General features: G+C 37.2%; 1 protein-coding gene across 7 annotated transcripts in view; it reads right to left on the bottom strand.

Annotated features, from left to right (window-relative positions):
* Positions 1–14,437, bottom strand: part of TFDP2 (transcription factor Dp-2) — a 179,075-nt gene that overhangs the window by 44,663 nt on the left and 119,975 nt on the right. For 5 of the 7 annotated variants that reach the window (XM_081234426.1, XM_081234427.1, XM_081234430.1 and 2 more), the window contains 3 exons: positions 11,427–11,530; positions 6,165–6,286; positions 4,546–4,593 (listed from right to left, as the gene is read on the bottom strand). In XM_081234426.1, coding sequence (XP_081090552.1) covers positions 4,546–4,593; positions 6,165–6,286; positions 11,427–11,530 — 274 coding nt within the window. The remainder of the gene's footprint in view (positions 1–4,545; positions 4,594–6,164; positions 6,287–11,426; positions 11,531–14,437) is intronic. The other 2 variants (XM_081234428.1, XM_081234432.1) reach the window with 1 other exon arrangement.

Below are 14,437 nucleotides of genomic sequence, written 5' to 3'. Positions count from 1 at the left end.
TTTGGCCACAGGATGTACACACTATCATCTCTATTAGTCCCTGAATCAAAAAAAAAAAAAAAAAAAAAAGGAAACAGTAGGAAGCATTCCTTGCCAAATAAAACCAAATTGAAAATTTTTTTAATATTTAAGCAAATAAAACTACTAATACAGCACAGTTTGAAAAGCATGCTGTATTTTATTTCATTTGAAGTATTCATAATTTCATATGAAGTATTTAAAAGAATTACTCCCAAGGAATAAAAAGTATTTATTTTTCCAGGCACTTAACTAAAATACACAATCACTGTCTTTTTACATTTTCCCATAATAATTTATATTTATTTACAAAAGTAATATAAAACTCAAATTTGTAGTATAACAGTATACTCCAGGTATAAGTTATAATAAATGTATTCCATTTACATAAGAAATTATATAAAATATACAATAAAAACCTCATTTCCCATTCAAATAAGTTAACTAGAATGTTTAAATCAGCAAAATAATTTAGTAATTTAGTAAAATAATTTAGGAAAAAGACCCCAAACCCCACTTTCCTGTACATATGTATTCATTGTGTGTGTGTTGGGGGGGATTGTTGAATGGGAAATAAATGTTGATCACTTACAGATCTTCACTCTCTCCCCACCCTGGATTATGTCATCCAGGTCTGTGACCAATTACAAGCTAATGATACTACTTATACACTATGATATGATCACTTAGATAACTAATAAACTTATGAAACTTCATATGTCCAAAACAAAACTCAATTCCTCCCCAAACCTACTCCTAACTACAGTAAGTCTAAATGGCACCAATATTCACCCAGCTCTCACTGCAAAAAAACAGGGGCCATCTTTTATTTCTCTCTTCCCTTCATCCAATCTATCAATAAATCCTGTTGATTCTATTTCCAAAATTTATCCATTTTTTTCTTCCATCTCCACGGCCAGGCCAGTGCCCCCTGCAACAGCCTTCTAACTGATTTCCCTGCTTCTGTTCTTGTCTTCTCAGAGTCCATTTCCCCCTCAACAGTCAGTGTAAATTAGATCATGTCACTTCCCTATTTAAAACCCTGTTTAGAATAAAAACCAGACTCTCTACCATGACCTACATACAAGGCTTTTCATGTTCTGACCCCTGCCTACCTCTCCATCCTCATCCCACGCCCCTCTTTGACTTTCTCACTCTCTCCAAGTCACTGTGCTTCCCCAAATACAACAACCTGGTTCCTCACTTGAAGCTCTGCATTTGCCATTCCCTCTGCCTAGAATCCCTGGCTCCCTGAGGGTATTTACATGCCTGTCTTCCTTGCACTCAAATGTCAGCCCCTTAGAAAGGCCTTCCTAAGGTAGCCACCATCCTTGCAATACTCTACAAATCGTCCTTCTTAGTTTTCTACATACCACCTATCACAATCTAAAATTATCTTATTTTGTTTATTGCTCCCCCATCCCAAAAATAAGCCTTTAACAGCAGAGACTTATCTATCTTATTATTCTTGCCAATGCCTAGAACATACCAACACTTATAACATCAAAATATTTGTTGAGGGCTTCCCTGGTGGCGCAGTGGTTAAGAATCTGCCTGCCAATGCCAGGGACACAGGTTCGAGCCCTGATCCGGGAAGATCCCACATGCCGCGGAGCAAGTAAGCCCGTGTGCCACAACTACTGAGCCTGTGCTCTAGAGCCCACGAGCCACAACTACTGAGCCCGCGTGCCACAACTACTGAAGCCTGCATGCCTAGAGCCCGTGCTCCGCAACAAGAGAAGCCACCGCAATGAGAAGCCTGCGCACTGCAACAAAGAGGAGCCCCTGCTAGCCACAACTAGAGAAAGCCCACACGTGGCAACAAAGACCCAACACAGCCAAAAATAAATAAATAAAGTAATTTAAAAACAATTGTTGAACAAACAACTTCATAAACATCACTGAAGCAATACAGATATTATATTGATTTTATTAGCTTATTATAGTTTAAATTATATTAGTTTATTATAAATTATTACTTTATTCTAAATAAAAGGGTTTTAACTGTATTCCAACAGAATTTTTTTTAAAAGGTCTTAAGATTACATGAACACAAAGGAAGAGTGAAACACCACTGTGCTAAATCCTAGTCATTTAAGACAGGAATAAAGTAAAACATATGCAGGCTATTGCTGGGGCCCATCACACATCCAGGACCTCCTTTCCCCCCAAGAATCCCAAATAGGTCCCCTTCCCTATTTGGAAGAGATGCATTTAGAAGACACCACCAGATTCTGTCCAAAGGGAGAAAGAGAAAGTGAGCAAACAGCTTTCAGGATCAAAACCCCAGGCAAGACCGGAAAGGGGGCTTTCGCAGCTCCTTCCACAAGCTCTTTGCAAAGAAGTCCAGTGGATCAGAACACAGGGGAAAAAACCAATGAGAATACTTCAATGGATCTTTAAGCAACAAAAAATTTCTTCAGAAACTGACTTGCTCTTGCAAATGAACCTGATGAAGGAATAGCTGTGTACAACATGCTTTAGGCTGTACTGTCAAGTGTAAGATGAGGATAAAAAGGTGGTATTGATCTATGTGGGAGTATGTGTGTGTGTGTTTTCTCTCTCTCTCTCTCTTTGCTCTCTCTCTCTCCATATCCCTGAGGAACAGTAATACAAATACTTACGTATGATACTAAATCAACGTATAAGACATTAAAGAGATGAAGAAGATTACTTTGGGTTGAGAGCTGGCTTTTTGAAGCTCAGCACTTGGGAAAAGGGAACCGAAGACTTTTCACAGCATTACAGAAAAACACATAAATTTGGAGGAAAATAACATCTGTAAGGTCAACAACAACAAAAGAAAACCACACGTAGTAATTTTTGTGGCTTGATTAGGGCGAGGGAATGGGATTCATTATAGAAAAGTTATATTAAAGAATAAAAAGAGAATAATAAAAAGCACTAGGAAAAAAGGCCACTGAACCAAATGCAGAAAGGGAAAGTCGAATCAGTGGCTATACCAATGAATTTAATCTGGTACTTTTATATGTGCTCTTTAGAGTTTTCTCTCTTATAAGGAATAAAAAGAACCTTGTTTTTTATATTATTTGCAATACACAGGTGCCACCAATCATAACTAGTGAACAGTTCCATTCTAAGGCCTTAAACAGTGCTACATACATGGTTAAAAAAACTTGTGCTGTTGCCCTTTCCCAGGATATACATGAAGAAAAACCAGTACGAGCTGGAAAAATGAATTTCCATTAGAGAGAAAAGACCATCTCGGCATATATGTCTATATGATATAGCAGTTCCTCAGACATGATTTTATCTGTTCAAAACAGTTAAGATGTGAGAAGTAAACAACAAAGGCCACCAAGGAACTAAAGCAGAGCTAGTGTCAATGCAAGAAAACACACATTCTTTTATACAGCCCCAAGGTCCTCACTCAGAACCTATTCACTTTTATTTTAGACTGAATTCTAACACATCTGGCCAAGTAGTTTCTCAGTGCACAGCAAATCAGAGAAAGCAACTAGAAATTGGAGAAACAGAAAACTATTGTATTGAAAGCAGACGACCTAACGGGAGAAAGGAGATGAAAACACAATGGACAAAAGCAATTCCAAAATCTCAGAATCAAAAGTAAATTTTAAAAAGCACTGATGACAAGGTTTTATCTAAAATAGTAACTATTTTACAGAACTCAACAGGCTCTGAGATTATGTGTCTTGTTTTAACATAGTGTGACATTAATACGATATTCAGTAGAGGGGCTTGTGTGCAACACTGAACTTTCAATCCTGGAGTTTCTGACTTAGTAGGCAATTACAGTTTATTCAACAGACAACAGGTGATTCTGATGCACACCAAGAACTGAGAACCACTGTCCTAATAGTCTAAGGAAAGGTTATATTACACTGGATGTTTTATTTAAGAAAAAAGTGAGATGTAATGTACAACATGATAGAGTAATGCTGATGTATGTTATATATGAAAGTTATTAAGAGTAAATCCTAAGAGTTCTCATCACAGGAAAAAAATTTTTATTTTTTATTTCTTTAATTTTATACCTATATGAGATGGTAGATGTTCACTAAACTTATTGTGATAGTCGCTTCATGATGTATGTAAATCAAGTCATTATGCTGTATACCTTAAACTTACACAGTGCTGTGTGTCAATTATATCTCAATAAGACTGGAAGGAAAAAAACGAAGTGAGAATTTACTATGATCTTTAAATGTGTTCAATGAAACTTGTTTTTAAAAAGTTTGTGTAGTTGGGGGCAATAGGGAGTATTCACTTTGGCAAAACACTTCAACTCCCAAAAGGAGGGAGGGGGCTAAATGGCATACTGCCAACAGACAGTCTACTCACAGAATAGTATCTTTTGAAACCACACAAATACAATAAATTTATGTAATGATGAATGAAGCAGAATACTCAATGTGGAATGAAATAACGGTAGAAACTCAACGAAGTTAAAGTTATATGAAGAAAAACATCTCATTAGAGTCTGGGTACCAAACCCCTCTCTATGCAGTAGCATCTCCTAAACAAAATAGTTAAACTTATACTCACCTTTCTGAAAAATCAGAGTCTATAAATTCTCTAGCCCGTTTTCTATCACTGAAAAGAAAAAAAGATACCATAAAAAGAACATGCATAAAAAACTTTATTTCATGAATAATTCATTGTAACATGTCTAATTCCACATTGAAAATACCCAAACACAAAAGTAACAAATATAAAAGATATGTACATGAAATAAAAACTTAAATTTTATCACTGGACAAAGAAATCGCAACATGATAGCCATAGTTTGAAATGAACTCAATGAATCTTTAGGGAGGAAAATACTGCAGATTTACAGAGGAGAAGGCACAGAAAAGTTTTATTTGCTCTGGAAGAAATGACTATAAAAACATTAGATAATCATACTACCCCCAGCATAAAGCACAGCTGGTGCTGAAAATAGCCAAACTCTGGTCATCTCCAAAGTAGGCCAACACTACTGGCACAGGCTTGGCTTTCATTAAATTATCTCCCAAGGCTATGAAAAAATCCAAGGTAACTTAGATCTACATGAGAAATGTTGTTAACGACTGAATAAAGGCAGAGGAATTACAGGTGACTCTGTCACTTTATCTTATTTGACAATGGAAAAGACATTACGTATACACATGAAACTCTTCTGTCTCTGTCTGTGTGTACGGCTTAAAGCACTTTGCCAGGATTGTTATTTCGTTCATTTCTTTAATAGCCTCAAAGCAAGGAGATTCTTACTCAACCAAGATTTACTGTCTGTTTGCTAGAACTCACAACTGTAAGTCAATGATAGAACCACCAGTGTGGCATGCCACCTTGGAAATAACTTCTAAAGTGACAAACTAAAATTGAGTTATTTTACTACTTCTTTTCTTTTATGGAAGGATGAGATGCTAAAATGATAAGGAGTGGAGAAAGGTTGAATAAAGGTATTTTACAGGTAAAGAAACATAGAGATTTGATACTAGAAGTGGCAAATGAGTAACAAAGAAGGGATACTGATTTAATTGCCCAGTGTTTAAAGCAACGAAGATAAAACTCAATGAAAGTTTTAATATACTTGGGCTCTTTTTCCTAGTTCCTTTTCTGGTTTTCAAGGAAATAAACATGCTGGTTTTAAGGGGAAATTCTGAGTACACACACACACGTATATATAAAACTCCTTTCTAATGTTTGTTAAAACAATATAAAATGCAGTTTTTACATCTCCAAAGTGGCTAAATGTCACAATCATAAAAAGTAGTCTTCTTTCAGAGTTGAAGAAAGAAGATTCAGTTACAAGTTACTGTTCTATTTTTCTGTTTAAAAATGGTTGCTCCAGGGATTTCCCTGGTGGTCCAGTGGTTAGGTCTCCACACTTCCACTGCAGGGGGCACAGGTTCAATTCCTGGTTGGGGAAGTAAGATCCTGCATGCTGTATGGTGCAGCCAAATTAATTAATTAATTAATTAATTAATTAAAATAAAATAAAATGGTTGCTCCAGAGCTGATTTATATCTAGGATATAAAGTGAAATAAAATAGGTGATTTTAAAGGAAACATATTAGTTTTTAAGAACATACAACAAGAACAGAAGACAAGATAGTGAGAAAAAAGATCAGAACTTAAAAAAAAAAGTTCTTAAAAATGGTAATTTGCAGTACGACTCTTACCCAGGGACCCAGCCAGTAGCTTCTGCTATGTGTGTCTGAGTAACCATTGCTGGTGCAGGGGTATATGGACTCCCAATCAGAACACTTCCTGAACTGGTTAGTCTCTGTGGTGTGCTTATAATCTGTAAAGTCAGGACAAAGAAAAAAATAGTCTTAGTTATTAAGGAAAACCTACAGGCAGAAAATAATGCTGAATGCTAAGCTATACACAAGGAGTAAACCTTACTGTCTAAAATGTACTTAATATCAATCATCTAAATATAAGCAATACCTCTGATACACTTATATTCTAAGATCTTAAAGCACAAGTATCCTGAATACTGATATGAAGTCACAATGTAGAATTCAGCAAGTGAACAGCAATTGGGAGGGATTAAGTTGGCAACTGAAAACATTTTAAAAATCAGAAAAATGAAAAGCTTTCTTTGAAATTATGGAAACTAATTTCAGTTGAACTCTATTTACCAGAACTGGGGTAACAGCAAATTAATTCTTCACAGTCCAAAACATATACAAAGACATAATACAATCTGGATTCTTATACAGATACAATTTTACCTGTTTTTTTCAAGAGCATTTCGTCATGTCATTAAATATTCTTCAAAGACATTTTAAAGACCATAAAACCCTGTCATGTGGATTAATTATCCCCTATTATTAGATTTTTATGAATTTTCAAATATTAAATATTATAAATAATGCTGTGATAAACATTTCTGTAAAATTATATTGGTTTTAATTTCTATTTCCTACGGATAGACTCCAGAAAGGGAATTAATGGAACTAAGAATATGGACTTCTTTTTTTAATTTATTTTGGGGACTTCCCTGGTGGCGCAGTGGTTAAGAATCGGCCTGCCAATGCAGGGGACATGGGTTCGAGCCCTAGTCCGGGAAGATCCCACATACCACGGAGCAACTAAGCCCATGTGCCACAGCTACTGAGCCTGCGCTCTAGAGCCCGTGCTCCGCAACAAGAGAAGCCACGGCAGTGAGAAGCACGCACACTGCAACGAAGAGTGGCCCCCGCTCGCCGCAACTAGAGAAAGCCCGTGCGTAGCAATGAAGACCCAACGCAGCCAAAAATAAATATTTATTTTATTGTTTTTATATATTTTTTGTTTTCTATTTTATTGATTTTCACTTTTTATTATTTGTTTATTTGGGGATTAATTTGCTCTTTTTTAAAAAATTAATTAATTAATTTATTTTTGGCTGCGTTGGGTCTTCATTGCTGCGCGGGCTTTCTCTAGTCGCGGTGAGCAGGGGCTACTCTTCCTTGCTGTGCACAGGCTTCTCTTGTTGTGGAGCACGGGCTCTAGGCGCACGGGCTTCAGTAGTTGTGGTGCGCGGGCTCTAGAGTGCAGGCTCAGTAGTTGTGGTGCATGGGCTTAGCTGCTCCGTGGCATGTGGGATTGTCCTGGACCAGGGATCGAACCTGTGTCCCCTGCATTGGCAGGCGGATTCTTGACCACCGCACCACCAGGGAAGTCCAAGGATATGGACTTGTAAAAAACGTTTCTTGATCTGTGTTGCCAAATTGCTTTCCAGGTCTTACAGTTTTCAGTGGTGAAAATAATTTGGCACCCTAGTAATATCTTTAAGTATTTTCATAAATAAACAAATAAATAAATAAATAGAATAAAGGCATGCTCCAGGGAATGGGGGTATTAATGGGGCTAGGGAGCTGTTACTACATACAAATGCTTAGGAAATGCTTTTAATATGTTAATTCTATAGTTCAAAAAAAACAAAACACAACAAATACTGACAGATGTCTGGGGAATTCTGATTCTCCTAATATGCCAAGGATTATTAAAGAGGGCATTCAGAAGTCTGCCTCATGAGAAAATATGAACACTAGACAAGGTGTTTGCATCTCCTAGCCCTGCACGTGTTCCACACCACCTCCTCACTTCCATTTCAATGCACGATCTTTAAAGGTAGAGAGTGTCTGCGGGGCCTACCACAGTGCTAGGGGACTCTCATAGGAAAGAATCAATAAATATTTATTGAACTGAGACAGAAGACCCAGCTTTTAAAATGATGGAAAACAGTAGCTTCTTTGTTCATTGATATGCTAGAAAGGATTATATAAAATCCTGTAAGAAAAGGGCATAGTTCTCACCAATCACTGCACCACACACTTAGATGTTCTCTATCATGCTGACCCTGAGGGTGAGAGCTTGGGAGGGAAATTTTGAGTGTTTGATCAGTCTCTGGTCTACTCTATTCCTAGAACAGGAGTCTCCAGAAAGCAACTCTAGGCATTCTGACTTACCCGTGAAACAGACTGCATTACTTGTGCAGTATCATTACTAAGGAGTTTTTTATTTATCTGTTATTAGGACCCTACAGGCTTGGTTTTACCTGATTTAAAGGGCTTTGTAGAAAAAAAAAAAAGATGATTAAGAAAAGAGGAAGGGAAATAGGACACAGAGAAAAGCTGGTTATCTTTATTGGGAATGACTTTGGAAATAAATTGTTATGTTCTACTTTATTTTTCTTCCTTAATGTCAGACTGTCAGCTGCTATTCTTTCCTGATCTGAGAGTGATGAGCAATTCTCTGTTCCTTTCTCTTAGCACAGGGCCTGGTAAGTCCTTAACAAGCATTTCATGAACGAACGAACTGGTGGGATGCTCGACTTGAATTGGAACCACAAGTTACAAGTCCTTATGAGACGCAATGAGTTCCTAAACTAGGACAGTGACAGTGACTGAGCCTTAAGGAACAAAACCAAAGGGAAGTCAACGAACACAGGAAAATTAGTTCATATAGGTGATAAGTCACATATGCTCTATAAAACTGAACCTTAATTTTGAAATCCCCAATTAAAATAGTATTCAGTTAATCTGATAAGGAAAATGAACATGTATTTTAAATTTAAGTCTTCCCCACCTCCTCACAAAAAAACCAGACATCCTTAACTTAAATGTAATCATGCGGTTTCTTTGACAATAGATTACAGTTAGCCATAAATCAAATAGCAACTGAACCTCATTCTGAGGATTTTCTACCTTCAATCAAGATACCTTATGTACTACTGCCTTCTACAGTAAGAAAAGCCAAGAGAGCATCTATACTCTGAAAAGAAAGAATCTATATAACTATACAGTGTTATATTAAAGGATTTCATTATTTGACAAAATTTTCATTTTCACTGTAAGAAACAAGCAATTTTTAACCATGTTAAAATAATCATGAGATTATCTTATATAAACAAACCAGACACCTTTTTTTTTCTTTTTAAACTTTTTATTTTATATTGGAGTAGAGCTGATTAACAATGTGACAGTTTCAGGTGCACAGCAAAGCGACTCAGCCGTGCGTATACATGTACCCATCCTCCCCCAAACTCCCCTCCCATAAAACCAGATACCTTTAAGAAAAGAGCAAGTATCCCGAAGTGAAACAGTTACTGCTAAACCAGTTTCTAGAAACACAGAAAACAACTTTTTCTTGAGGCCTTTTGAAATGTCTATCTACCATGAAGATTTGGCTTCCAAAGGGACATGTAAAATTTAAAGGGCAAGTAGAGAAAGACAACTGTAAGAAGGAAACAGGTGAGGTTTCATTTAAGAATTTCTAACAAAAATTTTTTTTTAAATCATGGATGAGAGATTGAATGTGAGGGGACAACATTCAAAAGAGACAAGCAAGAGGAGAGAGAGAGTGGCTCTTGCTGGGGTTCCACGATATATTAGGAAATCAAAAAGAAAACTCTGATTCCTTTCTAGGGACTAAAAACTACAAAAAGCACCTCAGAATTCAGAAGACAAATGAAAGTCTTGGGCTGGCCTGTTTCAAAGGAGAGGCCGAAATCTCCTCTCTGTCTGACCTTTGCTTTGCTGATTCTGAGGTGTGCAGTAATTGGGTACATCATATACAGGACTACTTATCACTGTCAGAACTGAAGTGTGTAAAGGCTTACATGTACATTAGTTTAAACTGATAATGGGAAGACAAATTATGTTTCTAAAAGAGGAATTCAAATTTGAGCCATAGCAGCATCACTGAAATACCAAGAGGAAACAGTCTTTCAAAATAGAGGAGTACTGTAAGAGCCAAAGCCATGAAAGTTCACATCTGTTTGTTTAATTTTGATGTTTATAGAATCACATTTCAAAATACCGACTTTCAAGTCAGGTGTATAATCTCATTTGCACCTACTGTAGTGGCTGATGAGGAGCAAATGCTTAGCAAACGTTTGAAAATATACCCTGAACTACCTTGAAATGTAGATATTCACCTGAGCTTAAGTTTCTAAGAGGCTTGGAGCTAGATTACATTCTTCTCATAGTTACAGTATTGTGCAACATCTTTAGCTTGGATTCTGCAGATGATTAACAGTCCTCAAGGGATCAAGAAAAATGTTGTGTCTAGAATGGCTTAAGATCTCAAAGACCTTCTGAAGCCATTCAGAATGTTAAAAGAGATTTTTGTCTCAATAATTGTGCATTTAACATAGTCCACAGTACCGTACATTACAAACAAAATGTATACTTATTGCTTTATAATAAGAAGACGTAAACACTGACAATGAAGAGTTACTGTTCAAATGTTTACATACTTTTGCTAATGGTGGGTGAGGCCATTTAAATTAGGTATAGTTTTTAGATTAGCTGCACGCAACTCTGTTTATAAATAAGGCTTTCTTAAAAGTGCTATATACTTTAAGCTCTAGCATAATTAATGGAATACCTTCAGAGAAACAGTTAAATACTTTCCATTTCAATTCATTATTTCTACTGCTAAAGATTAAAATGAACTGGTGAGTTGTTTCTTCCTAAATGTCCTTTCATCAGAGAGTTTCAAATTAGTAGCTCCAAATATAGATTAACTGTTGGGTCATACTCAATTTATATGATATTCAATTTATATGAGATTACATGGTTTAGTGCAGTAAAGGCTATTTTACAAGAAAAAGAAAAAGGAGAACATAAAACATAACAGATTTCAAATCAATTTAATCAAACAACTGACAACAAGAGAAGCCTCATATAGGGAGCAAAAACCTTAATATTAACACATTCAGAATCCACAGATTCAAGTACATGAAAATTAAACATTGAAGAGTATAATGCCTTTCTTTTTCGTAAGACTAATCAGTTTTATTCAGGTAAAAACAAAACTTTAAAAAATAAGTGACTGAGATAAGAAATTAACTGGAATATCTGACCAACCATCTTTGGTACAACTATCCTTTAAATAAGTCTTGCCTAAGCAAAGTTTCAAGTCCTAAGATATTATGATTTTCTTACCATTTGGGGTCCAACATTCACATTTATTGGTCCTAAGGTTTTTGGTAAAATCTTTGTTGGTGAGTTGGTGCTGGAAACTGGAAATGCAACAAATGAAACGTTACCTGAAATTATATCAAAACACTCGGTTAATGTTTTGTAATATCAAGGCCACCTTCTACCTATCAACACATCCATGGTCCTAACCAGCTGTGCTTAAGTAATTTATAATTATCTTAGTAAGGAAGTTAAGACCAAAGAGCCATACTGAAAAGCCAACCAACTATTGCTTTGCTGTAGGGAGGACAATTAGTTCTGCAGAACAGCACACCTGTAAAATAAATAGTTCACTCTATCTGACAACTACTGGACATTGGTTTTTTAGAGGAAAAGTTGGTTTTTTAGAGGAAAGTTGGTTTATCTGACAACTACTGGACATTAAGTTGGTTTTTTAGAGGAAAAAACATTTTGAGAGCTCATAGTGCACATCATAGTTTATATCAGAGTTGAGAATTCCAGTTAGATCTTTATTAGAAATCATAGAACAAAAATAAATGCATGAAGTATAACATGAAATAAAGTAAGTATCTATTAGAATTTCTTTACAGTATAACATTTTATACTAAAACCTAACATGTTTTCAAAATGCTGAGTTGGCAGTGTTCTTAGATTTTATCACAGTGGAGAAATAAATGATGCCACCTAGTTACTGATGGTGGAAGCTATGAGATCTGTATAGTGTTTTCAAGTGATTTCAACAATTTAAATTTCAAATTAAGGTAGCAAAATGCCTTCCCCCCAAATGAAAAGCCAACCAATAATTTTCTGAACTACCATGTCAACTACTTAACTTCTCTGGACAAACTTCAGTTTACCAATGTTTCTCTTAGAAGATAAGAGTGTAATCCAATATAACAAAGGAGATCACACAGGAAGTGCATGAAAGAGGGTCAATATTGAAACTCCAGGGGGAAAAAACAACATTTAAGAGCAGGACCAGAAAGGCACCTCCTTCGCACTCTCCCTCCCCCTTCCTGAGCTCCCCCAAAGCTTGCCCAACTCCTGAATGCCCTTCTCTTGTCTCCTAACTCTCAGTAGGTCTCCTGCAGTAAGGAACTCAGGCCACCAGGCTCTTCTTCCTCAACCTGGGAACTTACCGGCACCCTCACATATTTTTATTTCTCTCTGAGTGGAAGATTCTCATATAAATTACTTCTTTCATGTCTGCTCTGCACTTCCTGTCTTCTCAGGGAACTCATGCATCAATTATTTACTCTGTCTTCTGAGTTTTCAACTATACCACTGGTTCCTTCCCTCAGTTTCTCTCTCTGCCCATCTGCCTTGTATTATTTCTCCTCAAATTCTACATTGCAAAATCAAATTCTTTATCTTTCTCATGCCCACTCAGCAAGGCCCAGTACCCAAATCTGCTTCTCCTTCTTGACAGATCATCAGGCACCCAGTGACCCAAACCAGAAACCATCAACCCCTCCTTATTCAACCGACTACCACATCCTACTTGTTACCTTCTTACCCTGGTTTCTTTATATTGCCGGTGCTTGTTTAATCTGGAACTTTATCAAATCTGGTTTGAAAACAGTTACTCTCTAATCCACAGGTTCACAACCCTGGCTGTGCAGTGGAATTATCTAGGAAGCAATAAAAAATGCCAGTGCCTGGGTCTTACCCCCAGAGCTTCTGATATAATTGAACTGGAGTCAAACCTGGGCATCAGACTGTTAAAGTTCTCCAGAGAGTTCCAAGGTGCAGCCAGAGCTGAGCCCCACTTCCCCGACTGGACATCCTACCTCAAACAGCTTTCCTACCCCTCTGCACATCTGTGAGAAACCAGTCTTTCCACGGATGAAACTGTTCTGGACACTCCCCTATTGAAGGCCTTCAGAGATTCCATGACACTTCCTAAAGGCCTCTCAGACGCCTCACAAGACACAGAAGCTCCCGTTTGGAGATCTCACCCCACCTCCCTTCCCAGTTTCATCTTCAGCTACTCTGTCCACATGTACCCTAGGCTCCGATCAGATTAAATACTTTGCAGTTCCAGAAAGGCCCCAGATCAACCACTCCAGCTTTGATGCACACTATTCCTTCTGCTGGGAAGTCTCTCTCTACGGGGACAAGGCCTACCTTCCAGCACTTCAACATGGTACTCCTTACCATTTTCTGAGAAATCACCACGTGCCAGAGTCTGCTCTAGAGGCTTCCCATATATACATCATCTCATTAACGCTTAGGAGAACAGTGAGACATATATTATTGATGACTCCGTTTTACACATGAAATTAACACAGAGTGACGTTAAACAGTCTGTACAAGGCCCCACCGGCAGTAAAGGGCCATAGCTCCACCTCCGAAGCTTCTGCTCTCTGTGTCACCTCCCCCCTGTTAACGCGTCTCCAGCCTCTAGGGTCTAGGTCTTGGATGCCCTTCTTCTGGCTTTTCATAAAACCTATTATTATTTACTGGTAATTCTACTATAAGTAGGCTATGTTGTCAGCTTTGTATCCTAGCACCTGGTTTAGTCCCTGGCACCAAAGAGGTACAGGAAACAATAAAAACTGTTTGATTTGCACAGATTGGAGCTATTACCTTTCCTAATCTGGATGCCATACTTCCTGTAATGTAGCCTAAATTGTATCTTTTGTTACTTTTTAACAGGTGAAATAAATTGAAACACCAGGTCCTTTGTTTATTGTTTTTAAACATGACTGACCAACTGGTATTAGCAAATAGTTTCCTTACTCTGTAACTGTGCAGCTGATCTTTTATACAACATGCCTATACGTTATCAAATACGGTTTGATATTTGATATTTATAACCCAATTATGGTTATTCACCTGTTTAAGAATTCACTTAACTGGAGAATACTAATTTATAATTCCAGAGGGAGGAACAGGTCTGTAATTGATAGACATGTGACATAAACTCAGTCCTAGACAGGAGGGGAAACACCACCAATCCACGTGAGGAAGAACCCAGCCATAATAAAGTCTGGCTCTCAGATGGTTTTTTA

Source organism: Mesoplodon bidens (genome assembly GCF_964165515.1).
Source record: "Mesoplodon bidens genome assembly, chromosome: 5".
NCBI lineage: Eukaryota > Metazoa > Chordata > Mammalia > Artiodactyla > Ziphiidae > Mesoplodon > Mesoplodon bidens.
The sequence above is the reverse complement of the archived record's forward strand: the minus strand, read 5'-3'. Positions and strand labels throughout refer to the sequence as shown.